This window comes from Sparus aurata, chromosome 21 (genome assembly GCF_900880675.1).
Source record: "Sparus aurata chromosome 21, fSpaAur1.1, whole genome shotgun sequence".
Taxonomy (NCBI): Eukaryota; Metazoa; Chordata; class Actinopteri; order Spariformes; family Sparidae; genus Sparus; species Sparus aurata.
In genome coordinates, this window is record NC_044207.1 from 11,180,562 (window position 1) to 11,204,097 (window position 23,536).

At 40.9% G+C, this 23,536-nt stretch overlaps 1 protein-coding gene across 7 annotated transcripts in view; it reads left to right on the top strand.

Moving 5' to 3' along the window:
- The window catches only part of tnk2b (tyrosine kinase, non-receptor, 2b), a 64,332-nt gene that overhangs the window by 10,994 nt on the left and 29,802 nt on the right, over positions 1 to 23,536 (top strand). For 2 of the 7 annotated variants that reach the window (XM_030402596.1, XM_030402594.1), the window contains exon 1: positions 14,874 to 16,386. In XM_030402596.1, the coding sequence (XP_030258456.1) occupies positions 16,306 to 16,386 (81 nt within the window). In that variant the 5' untranslated portion in view covers positions 14,874 to 16,305. Of the gene's footprint in view, positions 1 to 763; positions 973 to 14,873; positions 16,387 to 23,536 lie in introns of those variants that run through there. The other 5 variants (XM_030402593.1, XM_030402589.1, XM_030402590.1 and 2 more) reach the window with 5 other exon arrangements.

Here is a 23,536-nt window from a genome sequence, read left to right on the forward strand (position 1 = left end):
TGATTTTATGTGTTTCATCCTGGAACAGAAATAGGTTTTAGGGTTGTAATGAAATTCACGGTTTGGTACGTACCATGGTTTCAGGGTCTCAGGGTCAGCAGGAATTTTTTTTTTTTCCATAGAAACTGTAGAAAATAATGTGAAAAATGTAAACATTCAACAGTGGCTCATTGTCAATAATTATTGCTGTGAAAGTTAAAAACGCTAGAAAATAAAAAACATAAATAACACAAATTTCATTAATACTTACTTGAAGGCTGTTTTCTGGACGACTTGTGCTTGTTTACACGGAACTACGACTCAATAAACAGAATGTATTTTTAAATTTTTTTTCCCTAGTACAAACTTCTGTCGTGTTTCTGAAGAACAAACTGCTGATTAGACGCTTATCAGTTTAAACTGTGTCTGCGTGTCTGCAGGAGGCCTTCCAGGGCAGTCGTGCTCTGCTCAGTTGAAACCCTGTAAACCTCCCCTGGGTCCTGGCCCTGACTCATTCTCTCATCACAATATTAGGTCTCTTTGCGGGTGCATCATGGGCGCTCACTTTCAGTCGCTCAGAACAGGGAGGAAAGACAGTGTGCTTGTAGAGGTTTTCATCTGCTTCCTGTTGTTGTCTGCACAGGAGATACAGCAGATCTACACTTAGAGGTGATAAGGCAAGCTCTCCGAAGTGCTCAACGGAAGGGAAATGCATGATATTTCAACCCCGTCAGAGTACAATGTGACTTTCTTTTGTTTGTTTTGCTGTTGCTTTTTCACACAGGTCCTGAAACATACTCCTGGGTTTGTGTTGACCAATGGATGAGGATGAAATCATGTGAGCACGTGCTAGCCTTGCAGTGCCATGGACTAATAGCTGAGCAAAATCTCATCTCAATGGACTGGGGGCCTCGTCTGCACGTGGTTGACCTTCTGTCATCAACCTGAGGGGAGTATCTATGGTGTGAGAGCAGACACTGGAGAGAAAACCAGGTAAGAAGATCCGAATCGCACTTTCAGTATCTCAGAGAATAGAGCTCTATCAACACAATTCCTGGGCGTGACTGCTGTGCATGTGTTTGTCTTAGTGTACACTGTTTAAACACACACACAAGTTGGTCGTGCATTTGAAAGTTTATCTGCGGCACTTTGTGTTTGCCCTCTGTGTGTATTTGTGTGTGTGTGTGTGTGTGTGTGTGTGTGTGTGTGTGTGTGTGTGTGTGTGTGTGTGTGTGTGTGTGTGTGAGAGAGCTATGCAGACATGAGATCATGCCAAACAGTGACTGTGCTCTCCTCGGAGTGGGGAGGTCCACTGACCAAGCTCATTGTGTGTCTGAATGGGAACTATTCACCTTTGAAATGAGGAGCAAATACCAGGGATGATGTCATTTTGGATCGTACTGTTAGTTTATCGTGCGTGTGAGTTAAAGTTAGCAAGGCAGGATGATGAAGAAAAGCACGTTTTTATGTTCTCCTTGCAGATACACATTCAGAAACAGGTGATGGATGTGGCTGACCATTTCCTGTTTCATCAGTGTCTGTCATGTCTCAGATTTATTCATGTTCTAATTGTGAGACGCAGTCACTGAGCAACAATCCTGAGCTCATGAGGTACAGTAGGGGGAAGTGAGAGTCACACCCGTTGCTTCAATAGAAAGCCCTCTGTTCCTCAGGCACAAACAGACCCACACACAGGATGCCAGCCAGCCACACACTCCCAAACAGGTGTCTGCAAGCTGAGTCAGTACAAAGACAAATAATCAAGTGAGTGTGCTTAAGAGCAGAGATGGAGGGAAGCGTTAGAGGAACAGACTGTGTGAGTGTGTACAGTCTGTGTGCCTGTGAATGTAGGAATTGAGCCAACATGCCTTTGTGTGTGAGTGTGGGTGCACTCACTGACACTTTGTATATGCTTTTGTTTTGCCAAACGCCACACGAATGGCTGAATTCTCCGCCAGGCCAGTTGTTTACTTGTCAGAGGCAGATTGTCAGTGCTTAGCTGTCTAAGTGGCAGGGGGATTGGTAGCCAAGTTAAATATACATATCACCTAGCACTGTTCATGTCAGGTGAGGCATGTCTGATTGAAACAATGAATTTGTTGTCTTATCAATCAAAGATGTTTGCATTAACGTGTGATGGTCAGTAGTTGCTGACAGACGATTGTCCACTGAGCGCTCTGCCAGGGTAAAATCTTGTTACTGAAAGGAAATTGCGAGGTTCATGTGGGGATGGGGGGGTTGTGCGCTTGTGCCCTCAATTGACTAGTGTCCACTGGTTTACAGTAAAAAATAATCTAATAATATGATAGTCAGAGGTGCAGTTTGGTGTGCTAAGGAGTACTTTTGATATAGTTATTTCTTGTACATTCTAATGCTGATATTTCTGTACTTTTACTAAAGTACACTATGAAAACAGTACTTGTAACGAGGTAGTTTTATATCGAGGTATCGATAAGGTATCAGTAAATGTTTCAGTTCTCCGTCCACTGATGAAGCTGCTGGTTTGTTACTGATGTTACTTAAGAATGCTTCAATTGATCAGATGGCTGATAATCATTCCAAGAAGTTTGATTGATGATCTCTTTAAAGCCTGATCAGAAGAACCGATCAGATAAACACACAAGACGATTGCCAAACTGTCGCACTGCAGGACTGCTGCTCACAGTTAACAACTAGCGCTCCTCCTGCCATTATCAATGCACATTTTCAGTGCCCTCCTGGTTTCACATATTTGTAAAACATATTTGCGAGGTCCTGCCAGAAAGCCGTTTGTGACAGAGGGGATTGATGGACCAGTAACTTGGAACAATGAGGTCTCGCGAGTAATTAAACACTGAACTATAGACATAACTATAGTAACAGCATGGGAAGACGCAACATTGTTTGTTTTTTCTTTAATTCTGTGTTACTAATTCTACTTTTTTTGTACAGTTTACAGATCACTGTTCATTTTGATTTGAACCCATTTCTTTGAATTTACATAAATATTCTAAGGCAGCAGTTACGTGTTAGCTCACCAATGTAGCCACCGCTGTTTCCCACCTCTGCTCTGATTTGAATCTCCAACTGTCTCAACCTGTAGAGGATATTATCTCCCGTTACAGTCAACACACATCCCTGTGCCAGGGTTAAAAGCGTTCTCGTCTCCGCACTGCATGCCCGTAACTTAGCTTTGTTTTGTGTCATATATATAAAAAAGCATTGGCCGACTAGCCATGGAAGCTAAGCTAAGAAAACTGTATAAAAACGGCATGACAGAAAGAAACACTGCTGCCCATAATTTAACCAAGTGTCTGGGATGCTCCTGAGCAGGACATGGAGACGTAATGTTAGTGCACTTAGCAGCAAAACACTTCTTTTCATTTCCTCTCCCCACATATCACAAACAACAACAACTCTTGCCCTACGCAACTCTGAGGGGACACGCCTCTTAATTATGCCTTCTGGTGGGGAGCCTTTTAAGTCACAATGTTACGATGGTCAGGGATAAGTAGTCCATGGCTGTCAGCCATCGGCCCAACCCTGGTTCCACCAGCTGTTATGATCTGAAGGTAAAAGTAGCTTTTGTCCCTTTAAAAAGATAGTGGGAAAGAAAATGTCTTCCATCATCAACAATGAATCCATGCTTCTTATAAAACTAGTGTTTGAGTCACTTGTCACTCAGGATTTCAATATAAAACAAAAGTGGGAGGAAAGGTAGAGGGAGAAAGTATGAGGATGGAGGTAGAGGCACTAAAAGGGAGCCGGGGAGCAGAGAGGAAGCTCCCAGAATAGCAGCGAGTGTGCTTTTTGTGGAGAGTGTCTCTGAATGCTTGGAGGGCCTTGGGGGCCCAGACTGACAGAGGAGAACTCCGAGGAAAGGGAGCCTCTGGGAGTCAAATGTGTGCGAGTGTGTGGCTGTGTGTGTATGTGTGAGAGAGAGGGAGGACAGTGTTATTTTAACCCTGAACTTACATCCGGCTGTTCCACCACCCCCCCTGCTGCTCCAGTCTGTTGACTCCTCTATCAATCTACCTGCAGAGCAGTTGTCATTCTGTCGTTTTCACTCCCCCAGCTCTCCTCTTCTCTCCTTTCACCTTCAGCTGTGTTTTTCTCCATTATCCTTTCTCTTTTTTTCTCTCGCTCCACACAAATACACAGGTGTAGCGTTGCCAGCCCCCCTGAGGGCTGGCGTGCTGTCTGACACTTCCGGATGTATTGTACGTTGGCCGTGTTGTTCGCGCATCAGGTTTCCTGATGAAGTGACCCTGTAACAGATCACCTTGTGACACTGACTACTCACAGCTACACGCTCGAACGCCAGAGCTTCCTAGAGTTTTAAACCCAAGCTCTACTTTCACATCTGAACAATAAACCTCAAATTACCAGCCATTATTTATGTGAATTAGCTACTTTCTGCCTCCTTTTGGTCTGAATCAACGAGAGTTGCTTGACATTTCAATGTAATTGGGAGTATTTTGGAAAGCTACTGGAGGCTAATGCTCCTTGCCCCAATGTCCTTATAATTATCATGAAAAAAACAAAATCCTACGTTGAAATATACCAGAATATCCCTGTGATCAATACATGGTTCGCACTGTACACTGAAAGGCTTTTCATAGAAGTTCAGGGTTCACTCACAGTTTATCACCATGCAGCACAGTCACATTACTGGCTGTGTTTGCTTGATAATGTTGAGAAACCAATCACGATGTAGGAAGATGAGTCTCACCGATAGCACATGTGTATCGAGTTAGTCTAAGCACTGAGTTCCTGTCTGTGTCTGAGAGAAGTGACTGAACTCAGTTTGCCGGTTTCCTTCATGGTCTTAATTTCATTGTGTTTATTCTGTTGTAAAGGAATGCATTAGTTTTTGTGATAAGCTGTATTTAATGTCTTATCCTTTGAATCTCTCTCTCTCTCTGTTTCACATACACACTCCGGGTAGAGTGTGTATTGTTGTCTCTCTTATCTGTTGTTACTCTGCTCAATCACTCGGTCCTTGTGGGCAACGGGTACCGGAAGAGCAGCTTACATATTGACCAGGCACACTTACACACACACGCACACACGCACACACGCACGCACACACACACACACACACACACACACACACACACACACACACACACACACACACACACACACACGTACACTTATATAGAGTGATGATTCAAGGCAGGTACAGTGAATAGCAATCGGACACGTTTTTAGACTTACAACAGAGATAGATATGATCAATAGTTTCATTTTAATGTTTGACCTGCCACAAAGAGTGTGTCAGTGATGTTTTATCTCTCCAATCATTCTTAAAATGCTGTCATTAGCTCTGAGGCCATGGTGAGTGTATGGGCTGAAATCAGTTCAAGGGTGGGACGTCTGCTTTTTTCCAAAAATAGAAGAGACTACGTCCCAGGAAGCTGCCGGCAGACATTATGGAGAATTATTAACATCTAAGCTGTCATCAGTGAGCAGCAGCCTTGTCTCATCTCTGCTGATTAACCTCACTTTCTACAGATTTCTTAAAAAATGATGGAGAATCTATTATGTTTCCAAAATCATTTTAAACTCACACTAAAGGATTACAAACACAAAAAATGAACACCTCCATCACAGCTGCCCTCCACCCTCCCTCCAGGAGTCTGGAGCATATTTGGGACATTTAAGACTGCATACTAAAGAACCAAATATAAGTTGTTCAGTGAAGAAACTCAGATTTATGCCTTATGTCTTTCACCTGCCTCATGAACAGCAATGAAAACTGCTTTGAATGATTTCCTCTGCCTGCCTCAGGCTGCCCCCATGTGGCCAGATGGAGAACTGATGTTAGCATACAGCATTTGACTGAGTAGACCTGAATGCAGACAGTTTGTTAACAGCTTAAAACAGACCACTTAGTCCAGTTTTCATTCATAACTATGTCTGTGAAATTTGCTCATTTATGCTGTATGTTACAGGTGGGAATAAGAATGTCTACCTCCAACACCACCTTCATACAGTTAGCTCAAACAGTCGACAGTTTAAAGTTAGGTATGGTGCACTGGATACTAGTGGCAGGGCCGGGTAACATGGTTGAATTCAATGATCACGTTAATATGCATTTATTTATGATGGTATTAAGGAAATTCTCAAGTATTTAGAAACTAGTCTTCTTTACCGTCTGAACCCAAACCTTCTGATTGTATCCAGGTGAGCCTGACAGTATTAGAGATTTTCAGGGTGGTCTCCACCACTGTGTATATATACAGTGTATATATAATGCAGTGACCTCTGCTAAATACTAAAAGCTGCAAATGTAAACCCACAACTTCAATAACAAGATGAGTTAGGTTATTGTTAAAATTTGCACTAAAACCATTGCCAATATGTCCATATCATCATAAGAAAATTGAAAGACAAGAACATTGATTCACATTATATTATTGCCTTCAGTCGTTGTACACTGTTTTCATGCAAAAAAAGACTTGTTGGAGGGTTAGGGTTAGTTAGGGAATGATCTGATTCAATATTTGTATCGGGATACCATAGGGCAGCGATCCAGAACCCACTGTTTGACTGATAGATTCTCAAATTCTCTTTGGAATTGGTAACATTTATTGCATGTTTGTTTGTTTTTAGCTCTAAGAAGTGCTCTGCTTTTTACTACAGCCTGATGTAAACCCACTCAAAACCAAGGACAACAACAACTATTTGAATTCTAATGTTCTGCTCTGGAATCAGCGTCACTATCGAAACCAACAGATATCCGTATTTGGGTCTTGGAATCAGATCTGAGCTAAAAAAAAATAAAACATGGATGGGTGCATCCCCAGTTAGATCTCCTTGATTCCAGGGCAGCAGGGTTGGCACGTGAGCAGAGGGTGTGAATGAGTTAATATGTACTGTGAGCTACTTCAATGTCAAAACACACACACGCACACACACACACACACACACACACACACACACACACACACACACACACACACACACACACACACACACACACACACAGCCCTTGGCATGCTGTATGAGCAGGCACCCACATGGCAGTGAAATGTTTCAGATTTGCATACCTCCTCACCTGTGACCTTGGCACCAACGCACACACACAGATTAAGTCAGACAGTGGGACCCTCATCCCATCCCGTGCTTCCCTAATCCTGTCCTCTGCCACCCTGCACGGTCCGGTGTTGGCCTGCGGGCTTTTGAGCACCCTCTTAAATCCCACCTGTTTAGCCTGCGGGGACAGAGGAAAGCCAACACCACACACACTCACGTGCTCCTTCAACACTTCCCAGAAAGACGGCATGAGAGCTGAGGATTATATGGCATGGAGGTCTATCTATCTCTCACTCTGTCACATCACACAAACACACACACATGCACCCGCTCTTCTGTCTCTTCATCTCTCTGTCACACACCTCTGTCCACAGTGGATTTGTTCAGCGTGCCTGTCCACCTCTGATTCAGCTGAAGTGGAAATCTTTCTGGGAAAGGGGTGATGAGAGAGGATTTGTTGAGGATAATATTTCTCCTGACAACAAGAATGAAATACTGTGTGCTCCACAGTAAATGGAAGCCATTAGGAGGTTTGACTCTGTGCCCGACCATGATTGATCCAAAATAAGCCTGCGGGGTTGGGGAAAAGCCATCTTTCAACCGCATCCTTTTCATCAGCTTCATTGCCTCAGAGCTGGACATGGTGCTTTTTACTCTTGGTAAAATGACAACCATATGATGCAAAGTCAGAATGTGTAACTATTACACATAGGGTAAATTGTCTTTATGCCCACCTCCCGTCAAAGAGCAGTCAGACTCAGTTAAACTGAATCATAATTAAATGAATAAATACATTAATACAATGATATAAAAAGCACATGTGCCCTGCTGAGATCTGGTATGTTATATTTTTAACATTTGGAAGTGACCACATAGAGTTGCCTGGAGGAAGAAATAAGAATATGTCCAATGTAGCATCTCAGAGATATGGAAAATGCAAAACCAGAAACATTGTCAGAATTTGGGGGTATTCATTTTTTTATTAGAGTATTTATTCCAGACTTTTCTGTTATGTGTCATTATAAACTAAATTATTCTAAATGTTGATCTGTTTGTCCAGCATAATGAAGTCAAGTCTTACATTTTAAAGACTTATAGATTTTATTGACAATGAAATGTAAATAATAGTTTGGGCTGAATTTAAGTATTCTGTTGATTTTTTTATTTTATTTTTTATCAATGAATTGTTTACAGTAGAAAATATCACAAAATCTGAAAATTGGCAATCACTATTTTCTGGAGCCTGTAGACATCAAAATTGTGTCTTTTTTTTTTCTTTTTCTTCCAGCTGACCCAAAATAATGAGCTTACAATGATAGCTGCTAATCTTTACATTTTGGATGTGTTTGGAATTTGAGCTGGTTAAATAAGGAAGACTGAAAATATTAATTAACTTTAAAAGATTATGAATTCATAGATAAAATGAAAAATCAAATAAGAAAGCAAATAAATAAGTCAATAAATGTAAAAAATACATAAATATGGTAAAACAAAAATATCGATTCATGTCAGATTTAACAAATTAATTTATGCTTGCATTCATTTTTGATGCAGTTAATGGCTTATATCTTTATTTATTTATTTTCTCTGTGATTTTGTCAGTTTCAGTCCTCCATACATCAAATGCATTTAAAGATCAACAACAAGACAATGAAGATTTTCTGATATGCATTATTGTGGCAGCAGAAACATCACATTCGTAGTTGAAAATCTTATTAAGCTTTTTCAGCATATGGTGAGGATTTAGGGAGAGAAAAGAGGTTTAGTTTTGAATGACAGCACGTGCAACCAAAGTCAGGTTTCAGCCCACTGGTGTTGAAGGTAAAATCCAAACAGAACAGAAATGCTGAAGGAGCTGCTGCACCACATGTCCACAATCCACACCCTGCCCACAGCTACATCAGCTTCCCAACTGGCAGATTTGAACTGTGTCAACAATTTCCCCCGAAGCACTGATCTCAGCACAGAAGCAGAGTCGTTGGTCAGTCTGAACTCTTTTCGTATCATAGAGTAGTGAATCATCTGGTAGCATGTCCGGTTTTCACCCTTGGTGACTTCACTAGTCATCGCCTAAGTCAACAAGATTTGATCTCTAAATAGTGGTTGTGGGTGGGTCTTCCTACTATGACCTATAAGAAGAAATATGTCCTTTACATGGGTGCTCTGAGTGTGGGGGCCAAGCATGAAAAGGATTCTCGTGGAGTCCCACCAGAAACAGGTCTGTTAGCCAATTTTAAGTTCACCCACTGCTCAAAAAACACACTTAATTTTTTAAGTTTGATTGCTGTATGGTTCTAAGTGAATAGTCACTTTTGTTTCACCAGGCAAAATGCTATTAGGAAGTGACAATATATTGTGTTAAGTGGATGTACAGGTTGGGTTGGAAAAGTCTTGAACTTGGGTCAGTGTGATGTTTTCTTAGATGACTAAATTTAATGTGTTATGAATCAACTTCAGAATTAAGTGAGAACTCAGATTTGACCCCTGAATGTCAGCCTACGTGTTTTGAGATTACTGGGTGCGTGTGAAAACAGCTGTATCATTTTGTCTGTCAATTATGACAATATGACCTTGATGATGTCATTAGGGTTATCAGTGCTCGGACAGTAAGCTCGAAGTTCACAGTTTTAGCAGAAATGTTGCATTACAAACTTTGACAATTTTATACGGCTACAAATAATGATTATTTTTTATTCTCAGTTAATTCATATCGAATGTATGAATTGTTTGTCCGAAAACAAGCAAAAAAAAGTCCATCCCAGTTTCTCAATGGTCAGAGGTGATGTCTTGTCAAAACTGGAGGATATTCAGTTAATAATGACATAAAAGAGAGAAAAGCAGTACCCATTGGAGGGGCTCGAACCAGAATGTATTGTGTTTCTGAAAACAATTGATGATTAATTTTCTGCTGATAAATCATTGCAGCTCCACCATCCATTCTTCTTTTAATCCGTCTCTGGTTAGTAAACAACTTCATGGAAGTGCAATTCTGGATATATACGAAGAGAGTATCTAGTGTGTGTGTGTGTGTGTGTGTGTGTGTGTGTGTGTATGGGATTGTAGAGTCTTTAATGGCAACATTTTGAGACCAGTATTACATAATGCAGGCTAAATGATTAAACAGTTTATTGAAAAATGAAAGATGTAGGGTATTGAATGTAATTATCATTAGTTAACAAATAAAAAATACTTGCTTATTGAATATGTCAAAATAGAATACAAAATACTGTTATAGTATTGTATTTAATGAATCATACAAGCATTTATTTAAACAGATACATTTAAGCTATTAAGTAATCATTATTTTACTATTGGAAAAAATTTTCTTAGAACTAGCAGCCCCAACATGGACTGCTTCATAGATAAATTTAAAGAATGAACGAAAATGTTTTACTTCCCACATAGGTTTAACACTCAAGAATGTACACACACACACACCGAACACACACACACACACACACACACACACACAGTACACCATAGCTGGAGGAGAGCCCGTACTGTTCAGTTACTTCTCTGATTATATTTCCACCCTACGAGCCCCACATCAGTAGTAGACATCAGGGATTTCATCCAGCTCCTGTTCAAAAGCTTACTGCTGCCCCCAGAGCCTAGAGTCTGCCCACCAATGGTCGTAAAGAGACGGGAGGGACTCTGGGGTCCCAGTCTGTTTAGTCTTTAAGGACTCTGAACTGTCTCTAAAAAGGGAGGGTTTGAGCGGCCTGCGACGTCTGGGCTGGGAACGCTGCGCTGTAACACCCACAACCTGTCTGCTCTGCTTCTCCTCACTCTCCATCACGAGGACAGAGAAGGCGTTTACATGTTTAACAGGCTCGGCTTTACCTCCCCCCTGACACAAGATGGCTGACAAATGAAGCCCCTGGGGTCAAAGGTCAAAGCCCTAGTGTATGGTTATTAAAGGGCTTTTCCAGGTTTCTGGAGAAGAGTGTGTGAAATGTTGTCTTTAAAGGAAGCCGGGAGGTCAGAGGTGGAGGTGTGATGCTCTCTGAGGAAGTGATATCATATGTTTAAAGACAGATGATTAAATGAGTAAGAAAAAAAAAATTAAGTTTGCCTAAATAATTTAAAAAAGGGATCTATAAAATAAGAAAATACATTTAAATAGTTCCATTGAAGTAGAGGTAGTAGATAGTAGAAAGTAATATAATACCTATACACATTTTCTGTCCATAATATGATGAATTATAATATTAAATGTCTGCATTTTTTTGTAAGAAATCTTTCTACACAGTGTATATCAGTGAACTGTAATATATTTGCACTTCAGGCCTAATTAGAAAGATTAAAGATCAGATTAAAACACTAGTGAATAAATGCGAATTTCGGTAAAAAAAAGAATAAAATAAAGTTTTGTTTGTTAAGTTGAGTTTGTTCTCTTGTCCATGTAAAGATGGAAGATTAGAACTAAAAGGCAGAAGTTTAGTTTAGACAACTCTGTATGCAAAATGTGAAAGGAAGTTATGCAATATATACAAAATATGGGTGCTCAGGAATATGTCAACATATTTCCTGTTACTCCATAATATCCACATAGTACTGCATTTTATTGTCCTCATTTGCCTTTACATTCTTATTGAACTTCTCTACTTCTGATTTATTGAATGATCACATGAATATTTTATACTATTCATCCCTGCCCCTGTAGTCTTACCATACAGTCTGTCATGGAGCGTGTTAAGTTCATCAGGGGGAGGTAGTGGGGAGCAGTGACCCCACATGACCTCACAGCTCAGCCCTGCTCCATTTATCAAAGCCTCCACCCGCAGGATATCTCCTCTGTCTTTCCGTCTCCTCTGTCTTTCTGTCTGTCTTCTTCTTTTCCTTCCTCTTCCACCGGTAGCTTTACTCCTATATCTTATGCATTTTATATGTAATACTTTAAATTGTGATTGTTTTTAGATTGTGTAAATTGTTTTTCTTTGTGTAACTGTATTCAGTATTGAGTGCACGGTTTGTAATGTTGCACATTATATTTAAGGATGCAGCGATTAACCGACTTCCCTGCAAACTGTGGTTTAAAATTTGACGTTTTTTTTTTAACTGTAATGGATCAGCTACACAAACTGTTTGTCATCTCATTCTCAAAAAAGGGATTTTATGATACATTGCTTTTCCAAGTAAAGGTGAGTTAAGACTTTAGCAACATGAGCCAAAAGCAACCAAACAGGAAAAAGGAGCATTGCACCATCTATAAATTACACCCACAAAAAAGGCATGAATCTCCTCAAAGACATCACACCCGCACAGAAAATGTCCTCAGTTGGTTTCTTTCATTTTTGCTTTTGTTTTGTTCTATCTTTTATTTTTTACTGTATAAATTAGAAACTACTGAACACAAAAGCCAATGAAGAAATGTTGTGATGACAAAATACACTCAAACCTTTAAAAATTAGCTTGTGAATTTATACAGTCACATTGTTGTTAAATGTGCACTGTGGTATTTGGGGTTATCTTCACTGAATTATTTTTTTTATGCGTAAACAAACACATTTTTACGAAACTATTGCCATGACTGGATGAACAAACTGACCTTAAATGACTACACAATTTCATTGTGTTTTACTTTGTTTATATGTGGCGGACCCTCCCACCTTTCTAGTTTCAAAAGTGTTCTAAGGACCTTATTATTTTCCTCTGAGAACAGCTTGTTTATTCAGTCATAGAAAACATTAATATTTAATATTTAGTTAGATGATTACCTCATTATATTGTGAATCTTAAAATTCTGAGTTTGAATTTCTTCTCCAAAACTACATAATGCCCCTTTGATATTGAAATGATAATTTAATGCATTATTATCCTGAAAACAGAATGTTTCCTCATAATATAATTGGATTATCTGAATATGTAATTGTTGCATCCCTAATTACAGTATATCCCCCTCTGTGTAATAATTATCCAAACCAAGTTGTGTATCAAACAAATGCATCTGTAGTAAGGATGATCCTAATGAATATCTTCCATGACATTTCAATGTTTGAACTTTGACTAGTTGGTATTTTTAAAGTAATTAAACACAGCAAAAAAAAACATTGTCCCCAAAATATTGTGTATATTATGAGAGATATTTGAAACCATTACTGTTAGTCCTCAGTAGCCAAATGGTATTTAAAACGCCACTAAAATGCGTGACACTTTCCACCATGCATTATGAACATTGCACATTATCCTACAAAACATGACAACAGCTCAATGAATAAGAGTAAACAAGTAATATTTATAGATGCAACATTTTCATTGGTGAATGCAATCACATAGAAAATACCATACATGCAGTACATCCAGAACGTTTTCAGACCCCATCACTTTTTCACATTTTGTTATGTTGCAGCCTCATGCTAAAATTGTTTAAATGATTTGTTTCCCTCATCAGTCTGCACTCATCCCACAATAATGACAAAGTGGAATCAGAATTTTAGAAATAATGATGAATGAAAATGATAATTAAAAAAGACTACTACTATTTCTATTGTATCTAGCCAGGGTATCAATGTTCAATTAAGTAGTTGGTTGATTGTGCACAGTCCTAGTTTGTAGTATGTGTGATGACGGCTCTGACTGGCAGAGGGACTGAGACAAGTGAGTGTGATGAGCCCTTGTTTGTTGATACTACCTACATGTCAGTTCATTTTCTACCAGGGTGGATGTGGAGACATGGATAGAAGGATAAACTGAACTTTTGTGGAGGGAATGTAAGAGGTAGGATGTGAAGGTGCCAAAAAAATTAGGTTTTAAGCCTTTGAGGTTTGTTGTCAGATAGCCTGAATAATAGAGATTGTCGATTTTGGATTCAGTTGTAAGAAAGGAAGGGGGAAAGAGAATATAAATCCATAAACAGAGAGCAGGAAGGAGAGGTCAGCCTATAAACATTGTAAGGCTCATTTATGGCAGAAGGAATTTTAACTGAATTTCTGACAATGCCCTTAACATGTATAGACTGAATCAGTATCATGTCCGGTGCTTAGTGCAGACATGCAGGCCTCTGTGTTGCTCTTTGTGTGGCGTCTGCGTGCATGCACGGTGCTGTTCCAGTTTTGTAGAAATATTTGAGCACTGATGCGTGCACATGTGCCATTGTGTTGGAGGTGAGCGCACGTTTGTGTATTTACAGTGCGATGTTGCGTGCGGCTCACATGTGCGACGGGACAGCCGGCCTCCCGAGGAGCAGATTCAACAACAGAGCGAGAGGGGAGGAAAAGGAGGAATGAGAGCAAGAGGCGAATATTGCTCAGCGAGCTGCAAATAACCGGCCTGAGGACATCAACAGGACTGGAATGGGCTCTGAGGGAGAGGGAGAGAAGAAAGGGGAGGTGGGGAAGGAGACATGAGAAAGGAAAAGGACAGAAGTGTTTAGGATGGAAAGAGGAAAGAAGAACGAGAGAATGATACGGACTGAGGGTTGGAGAAGAAGAGGTATGAGTCAACGAGCAGTGTTTACTGCTGTCATTTATACGTGTTAAAGATTTGTTCAGTGGCACCGGGACTCGGACTGCCGCTAGTCACACTACCAGCTACACTCACACACACACGCACACACACACACACACACACACACACACACACACACACACACACACACACACACACACACACACACACAAAAGACACACACCCACACACATTGTTCTTTTATTCTATTTTCCCCTCCATCCAGATGTCCACTCAGCAAGGATCCAGATGGCCTGGATACCCTCCCTGTAGTGGAGAGGTGCTTTTGATACGTGCATGTACACACACACACATGCACACAAAGCAGCATGACCGTGTTTTTCTCAGAGGGAGGATTAACTCTCATCATTAGGGCTCCCCCGCCTCTCACCGTTGTCTCTCCACCCCTTGCCTCCCCATATCAGCACGCCTCGCTGCCATTGGCTGCTTCTATCAGGACCACCGCTGACTGGATCGCTGCGACTGCAGGACACAGGGGAGCAGGGAGGAGGTGGGATGGGTTGATGTTGCCACGGTAATAGAGGAGGGCGACCACTCACCAAATCATCGAGCTGGGGCTGAAATGGAAAGAAAAAAAAATCAAGTGGAGGGGTGCGGAAAGCGGGTTAGAGGGTGAGGGACTGAATAGTGTTGTGGGGGGGGTACAATAACAACAACAGCAAAGGATTAGGCATCGACCGAGCAATCAGGAAGTCCTTTTAGGACAAAGCAGCGTTAAAAATCCTCCCAGATTTCAGGCGTGATCGTCAGAGCTGAGCTGCCAGTCCGATTGGACAGCTGCTCAAGATCTGTGGAGGGGAGAAAAAAAGCACAGAAAAACACAAAGGAGGGATGAAATGAAAACAGGTGAAAAACAGCTCTTGTGAGATCTCGCCTCTTTGCTGCTGTGATAATTCAGCAATGAGAGGAGGTAAGCTGGCCGGAGTGATGCCTCAGGCACATGAATAGAAAGAGAGAGAGAGAGAGAGAGAGGGAGAGAGAGCAGAGAGAGGATATGAAGAGCATGCGTCAGCACTAAGGCAGGGCGAACAAGAGAGCGAGAGAGAGAGTGTATGACAGCAGAGATGAGCGAGGTGGAGGGCGAGGTGGAGCGAGAGAGAGATCGGGGGTAGGGGTGAGCACCGTGGCGTGAGAGGGGAAGACAGAAATAGAGCCTGCCGGATTTGTCACCTCCAGTGCCACACCTCAGCCGCTTCATCCCACCGCTCCATCCTGACTGCTGCAGCTCCCACACAGGGGGTTCCCTCATCCGGGAGGACAATAACAACCGAAAGGTGATCACTTTTATACCTCAGATGCTTCCTGAAGATTTAAGACACTGGTGTGTGAAAAGGACAAAACACGGATTGTCTGTTTTTCTTCAGGAGAAGAAGAATCTCTGCCTGCATGGATGAATGCAAATATAGGGATTATGTTCATTGTGCATCTTGCCAGAGGAACGCATTTCTAAAACCTACTTCCAAAAAGATAAGCACCTGTCTTTGTACAGCCCTGTTATCACTGTGTGAAGATGAGGAACTCCCTGTCCGGCCATTTTCAAGGAAAGCTGACTCTCCCTAAATGACGAAGACAATGAAGGTGGGAGTATTGGAGGTGTAGTTAGTTGAATGATTAGAAATAATGTGCTCAGTTGTCTGAAATAATGCAGTGCTGTGCTGTGACTGACATGCAGAATACTGTACTCTTCTGCCCGATGACAGCACAGACCTTGCAGCGGGCTGACTGACTGACCGACTGACTGACAAAGTGAGTGGGTTTCGCTCACTGACTGGAGCTGTGGCTGTCGGAGGACTTTGAGGACACGTAGCCCCGGGCAGGTACGGGTTAGGCCCCACCATGGGGGAGACGGCAGAGTACCAGAGGCTGCAGGACACGTCAGAGTCTGACTACCAACGGCTTCCCAGCGATGATGAAGAGGTAGACCACTACACTTTCCTTTATTATAGTAATGGTAGTACCACACAGCCACAGACAAACATGGATGACACACAAACAATGAGCTGCAGTGTCAGCAGGTATTAAAGTTCCTGTTGAGGGAAAATTAAAGTGTGTGAGATGATAAGCCTGTGGTATTAATCACTTAAGAGAAAATTATTTATTCAGTGAATTATTGTTCTATACTTCTATACATGCATCCTTGTTGAAAAAATGTGCAAATATTTTCCCTTTCGCCAGTCACTAAGCGACAATGTTGTCCCTCAATATTCTTTCAAGATTTCAAGTCTGTTCCTACAGATGATATTTTGTCATCACAAATGTTAATAATGAAAATAATGGCGAGTATCGTCATACTTAAACAACTAAATAGGTCAATTGCCAGTGACTCCCAAATCAACATCAATGTTCCTAAAAACAAAATGACTGTTGCAGTGTATCAGTTTAACAGGCAACATTTTGTTGGGTTAAGGCGAAGAAAGTACTTGAACGGTTTCACGGATTCTGGGTTTTGGCTTAGAATAACGTATGTTACTTTATTACAACCGTACGTATGTTACATACATGACTTCACTTACATTGTGTATGTGATGTAAGTTGACTACATTAGGTAGTGTTTGCCTTCACACTTGACACAAACAGCGGTCTCCTGACCCTGACTTCCTCCTCTACTGCCATAATTATTATGACATCCACTAGAGGTCACCACCTTAAAAGGAATGTAAATATAGGTATAATAAGCCGCTTTCACAGTCGAACTTCATGGTTATTTTTGTTAGTTTGTTACGCAGAACCATCTGAAAAGGCATAAACTGTCTGGAAAGGTTCAGGTACTTAAAAATATATTTTTTTTATTACAAAAAAATCACAAAAAATATTTCGGCAGGTTATTGGACGAACCAACTGTCTATTGCTGTCCATTGTTGATTATCTCCAATCATTCAGATCAATAGTAGGAAAGACTTGAGAAGGGACTTAAGTGTCATTTTTCTTTCTTTTTTAATGATATATATTCTCTAGCTCTGATATAACTGATCCTTTTATTGTTATTTTCAAACAAGCTGTTGTATCTCTCGCTGGTCATCACACTTAAACCACGGCTGTAGATGCCCGAAGTTCCTCATAGGACGCCGATCGGTTAAATGCCTGTGTGTTCAGCTACAAGCGCAAAGCTTTAAGTCTGGCAAGACTGATTTGTCGGATAACATGACCATAGTCCTGTGCATGCTAACTTACTGTCATGACTAGTAGGACACGTTACAGATCAGAATCATCATTGATGGCATTAGTAACACCTTTGCTTGACAACTATGAAAAAGACTGCATGTGTAGATGTCATTGTGTATCATAGATCTATATGAAGCAGCTCACGTGCACCTGAATGTCACCATCACTCTCCTCTGCCTCCACACATAGCACTTCTCACTAACACACAAAGCCAGCCCCTGTGTGTGTCATGAGTTACTGGATGCATGATCATGAGGTCATTGATGATGTGCTGCTGAATAACTCTGTGACAGGCAAAGTATGACATTTTATAGCCTCCCACCTCTTCCTCAAGCCCCCACGTCCTCTAATAAACCCTGTGATGTACTGACAGGCCCGACCATTCTTTTGGTTTGGATGATGAGGCCGGCAATGCTGCTACGCTGTTAGTGTTTTTGTCTTTTTAAAATCAGTTTGAAGGCCGACAAAAACGTGCAGAGAAGTGAAGGGGAACTGAGTTTCCTGGCTAGATTCAAAATATACATACCGTTAAAAGACACCAGGTGGATATTTCAGCCCATAGTAGTTAACTGATGACATTGTATTGGTGCATGTCGTCAGATAAGTACAAGAACATGTCATAGAGACAAACTGGGTGTAAGAGTGGGTATAAGCAATTTTTGCTTATACCCACTGAAATTAAGTTCTCGGCTATAATAATTAGACAAACAAATAGAAGGGATCCGTGCAAAGATTAACACATGTGTATAAATCAGGTGTTTGTATTAGAAAAAAAATATGATTGGCCAATGTATCACTATCAGCTTTTTTAAACTCACAAATACTGATATCAGTATCGCCCTCAAAAATCCATTGTCAGTTTGTTTATATAATTTGTGTAATTTTCACAAGATCCCTGAATATACTGGAGTGAAAATGGAATGGGCAGCAGTTGCCAGGTTGTGTGTGAGTAGCAATGATTACCAAACCTGCAAGATATAGTAAAAAATAAAGTACTAAAGCACACAATTACATGACGATCCATCGCTGTGCTGGAGGTGTGTTCACACTCTAATGTAACAGCGCACTAAATCAAGATGACCGTAGGTTAGCAAAGTTATTCAATAGAGACCAGTGTGTAATACCTGACATGACTCATATAATTGGACTGCTTCTGATTTGATTTTTAATGTTCTCTTTATTTTATTTTTTGTTAATTAAACTAGTTAATAGTTATTACACAGTTGGCAAACACTGACATGCTTTATAAACCATTTCTGAAGCAATGTTATGTTTTATAGACATCAGTTGCAACTTAATAATATCCATCCAAATAATGTTTCTAGATGAATATCAAAGTATTTAGCAGCCATTTACAATATTATACATGAGCAACACCAGTTGCAACTTTACAACAAACAAAAGATTAATACATGGTTTACGAAGCATTTTTTCATTTAACAGTGACAAAAATGATTTACTTAAGTTTGATTAATTATAAATGTACATTTTAATGATGATTATTTTTATAAAGTGTGAAAACACATTTGTTCTAAGAACTTGTTTTTGTACCACTAACAAAACTTGACACTACTATCAAAAGATTTCAAACGACAGGCCGCTCTTCTCTCACCCAGTGTTTACTGGGATAGCCTCCAGAGCCTTCCGTGACCCTGTGCAGATAAGCTGGTATAAAAAATCGGATGGGTGGATGAATGTGTAGATCTGTGCAACAGTTTAAATATCATGAATGTGGACTGTGTGCAAGGTTCAGGGTCTAGTTCAGCAGAGTTAAGCCGCTGGACGCTGCAGCTGTCCTGGCTGCTGGGGACTGAATCAGATCACTCTCTTCCTACAGCTGCAGCTTCGTGCTGAATACAGCGGTTTTCTGAATACACACAACCCATGAACAGTGCATGTAGCCTCCTTAGTCAGAAATACAGAGATGGAGAGAGATTTGTTAGAAGACACAAAGAGAGAGGAGAGGAGTACACAGAGGGAAGAAGAGAATTAGGTTAGAGTTTACACATACACATTGTTTTATGAGAGCAGCCATTTTATCCCTCATACAGATCTATTTCTGATACGTTTTTCCCCTCTGGAGCATGAGGGGATTAGTTAGGATCAACCAGCGCTACATTGTTGAGCATCTGCTATATTTTTTAAAATGGGGACAATCAATCAAATACTTTTTAATTTAAACTCAAATAACAATTGAGGTTGCTCTCATTTACATTGATGCCGAGAGCATCATTGTAAATGACCAGTTAAAAGTTGATGTACAAAACACAAATGAGTAAAAGAAAGATAATTTAAAATCAGTTGCTCGGGGGACCTCAGGCATGAGCCAGTCATTTGAACGACTTTGACAGGAAGTTCAACTCCAGCATCACTGTTATGTTAGATAGAAGCTGTCCAACAAGGGCAGAATTATATTGCATTTCTAAAATAAATATTGTGTTTTGCTCACTGTAGCAACCACTTTGCTAAATTATTACGCTGTTGTCTCATTTGACCAACATTTTTCTCTCCCGCCCTCCTTTCCCCTATTAACCAGCTGTAGGGGATCAGAGGAGAGGTGCCGGAGGTCTGAGGCGCTGGTAGGAAGCATTAGTGGGGGTTGTTTTGGTCGTCCGGCATTATGCATATTAGGCCAAGCTACCAAAAGGGGACACATATGTTGTGTGCTGGTCTGGAAACGGTCTGTTTGTGTCCACAACTTGTTGTTGACGTACACCACCTCACAGTGTAGGCTCTCCCCCTCTGACTTTGTGAATGATGAGGTGCTGCGGACGGTGGAGGGATTTAGGGAGAACGTGAAAGCCAATCTCTGGCATGGGGTTACTATCTGTGAGATCAGCAATGACGCATCTCTGTCTGTCTGTGCATGCTCTGTCAGAGCCATCCACTGTCTGTGTGTAGATATTTTGCTTGCACAGTTGTAAGGGGGATTAGTGATGTTTGCTTTACTACTCCTTCACACTGCTCTGCCAGTTTTTGGCACCCTACACGGAACCACAGATTGATGTTTTGCCGCCAAAAGGTTGCGACTTATTTTAGAAATGCACTGGCAGCGCGTCCGCCCCAATCCACTAAGCCATCTTAATTCCCAACACTGTACGTCAGTGTGAATCCCGCCGATGTGAGCACATGCTTCTGCGTGCCTGTGTCTGTGTACAGTGAGAATCATATTACAGAATCAAGCTTAATGTGTGTGCGTGTGTTTGTGCCTGTGTGTGTCGCAGTGCTCAGGCAGAATACAGACCTCACACAGCGCTTTGTTCTGCCTAATCTTATTAGCTAGCGAGCCACTAATTTGATGTCAATTCACGATAATGCAATCTACACGGTCAGACATTTTACTCAGGCTTTACATTGTTGGCACCCTTTTCATATTCCAGTTGAAAAGCCAGTCAGTCACGCTACTGTGTGTGTGTGTGTGTGTGTGTGTGTGTGTGCGTGTATGTGTGATTGTGTAAACAGGCAAAAAAGAAGTGAAGGCCAGAAAGGAGCAGCTGGACCAACCATCATTAGCTGCTTTACTGTAAGTGTTAGGGACCAAGCTAATCAGGCACAAGAGACACAGCTCAGAACTAAAACAAACATAAACTTTTAAGTGGTTATGAAACACTGTTGTTGATACCTTTAAATGACTTACATGACCAAAGACACCATCAGTGAGAAGACCTGTTATATCTATATAGTTACTCTGAGTAGGATTCCCTTCCGAATTCAGGACATTACAAGGGAGCGTCAATAACTTTCTCAACAAAATTACCTTTACAGAGCAGCCAAAATTGTTGGTTGTAGACCACATGTAGGCTAACCTAGATGTAAGAATGGCACTACAACAAAGTTCCCTTGGTTTCACCATCGTCATTTTGTGTTTATTGATGCAAACAGCTGTCTATGAAAAAAAATTATAGTGTTTATAATAGGTCCTATCTTTCTTTCATGCACCTCCAAAACAAATGCACACGCTAGCTATATAGCTGATTATCTTTATTAAAGGAGGCAGTCATGCTCACACTGCTTTTGTCTACAGGGGGAGCCAATAAACACAAAATGAAAGCTTCTTGCTTTAAATATGAGTATATTTAAAACATTGAAAGGGCAAAGTAGTGCAGCTCTTTCAACATTTACATGCACATTAGTATCCAGCTTTTCATACTAATTTCCGCTTGTTTCTTTTTGGAATATATCATTGACATGGAACTTGAGAAACCTGCTCCTTCATGTTTTTGTAGACATAATCCAGTATTCAGGTTGTCTTGATTCCTGGACATCGCAGCACATTTAGTATGGAAAACAAGACATAAACTGAAGCAGTCAGGAATGCCTCAACTCATAACTAATAATGAATAAAGTCAGCATGATGTATGATACAATGTGTAACTGTTTAAAGGAGAAGTTTAACTTTATCGTTAACATGTAGACGATGATGGATTGATAATGGTTTGAGGGAGCTTGAAAGAGGTTTTACTTTGCCGTCCTCACTAATAACGTATTAACCCAGTAAACTATATCTACATGTATTCATCAGGAATCTGTATAAATCACAGCAGATTAAAGTTTGCCGTTTTACAGTTTTTAGGTTAAATCCTCACGTCACTTTGAATAAAGTTCAGTCTACACAGCAATCCTCATAACTTGGCCTAACGCTAAGATCACTCATCCACCTGGCTCAACACTGAACATCATCAGACTGCTACCTAGTGGTGTCACAGTGGAGCTGCAGGTCAACTCGCACACCATTAATCGTATTGGTCTAATCTGCTTAGTTAGGAGGCAGCTGACAGCACCGTGGCACATTCCTTCCACTGATTTAAAACCAACAAGCATCAGTGTAACTTCGGTATATGATGCTGTACATGCACTGTTCAGTAAACACCGTCACGCATTCATTAAACACATCTTCCACTGTCACTGTCAAGCCCTACCCCTTTCACCACAAGTGTTTCCTTGCCTATATTCTTTACTGTGAGCTCCCTCCTTTTTTTACTGCGTTAGATTTTCTTTCTAGCTTATTTTCTCTTCTTGTGAATCACATTTTAAACTCAGCAGATCACAAATCAGTTGCAGGGTCTTTGTCCAGCTGCTGATTTGAAGGAATGTGTGCTGTTTCATAGTCATGTGAGTTACGTAAATTCGCCTATACTTACGCAAACATTATTTTCCTACTTGTCAAAGCAATAAAGTTCACTTCACTGTGACCCAGTCCTCCCCGAGCCAACTAATGGTTAAAGAGAGCAGAGACCATGCGGACTTGGGGGAATTTTTATGCCTTTAATGGCATAACTCACTTCAGGGAGTTGTGTTTCCAGCCCCTGTGTGAGAGTGTGTGCGGTTGCAAAGCGGGAGGAGAGGCAGGGAGGGGAAAGGGTCCTTGCTTTTTTTCCCCCTTCTAATGTCCTGTCACATCCTGCGTGCTTGATGATTTAGAGCCAGATTGATGACGTCACCTCTGCGTCTGAGCGACTGAGAATGAGACAAGTGATGGCTGAACGAGTCCAGGAGGAATCCACACTGAAATAATGGATAGTGAGGCAGCTGGCGACTTAGCTATTTCTCATAAAACATTTGTGAACACATGAGGAGAATAAAAGGTAGTGCAGAGGCCAACGCTGCCACATAGTCTTTGTGAGGTGCTATGAAAGCAGTGTAGCAGCATATATATTGTTGTGGTTTAACCTCACAATAATGCGGCGTCTCAGATGTTAGAGCACTTACCTTCGTATTACCTTACTTGTTACTTTGCACTGAGAATCATTCACATGCATTACATTGGTCACACACTGTGTGTGTGTTAGCCTGTGTACACTGATTTATTTTGTCACCTGAAACAGATTGCTTGAAGATTCTAGGTTGTTCTACTTAATTCAAACCAATTTATTTCTTTCTTTTTTGGTTTTGTTTGCGAAACATA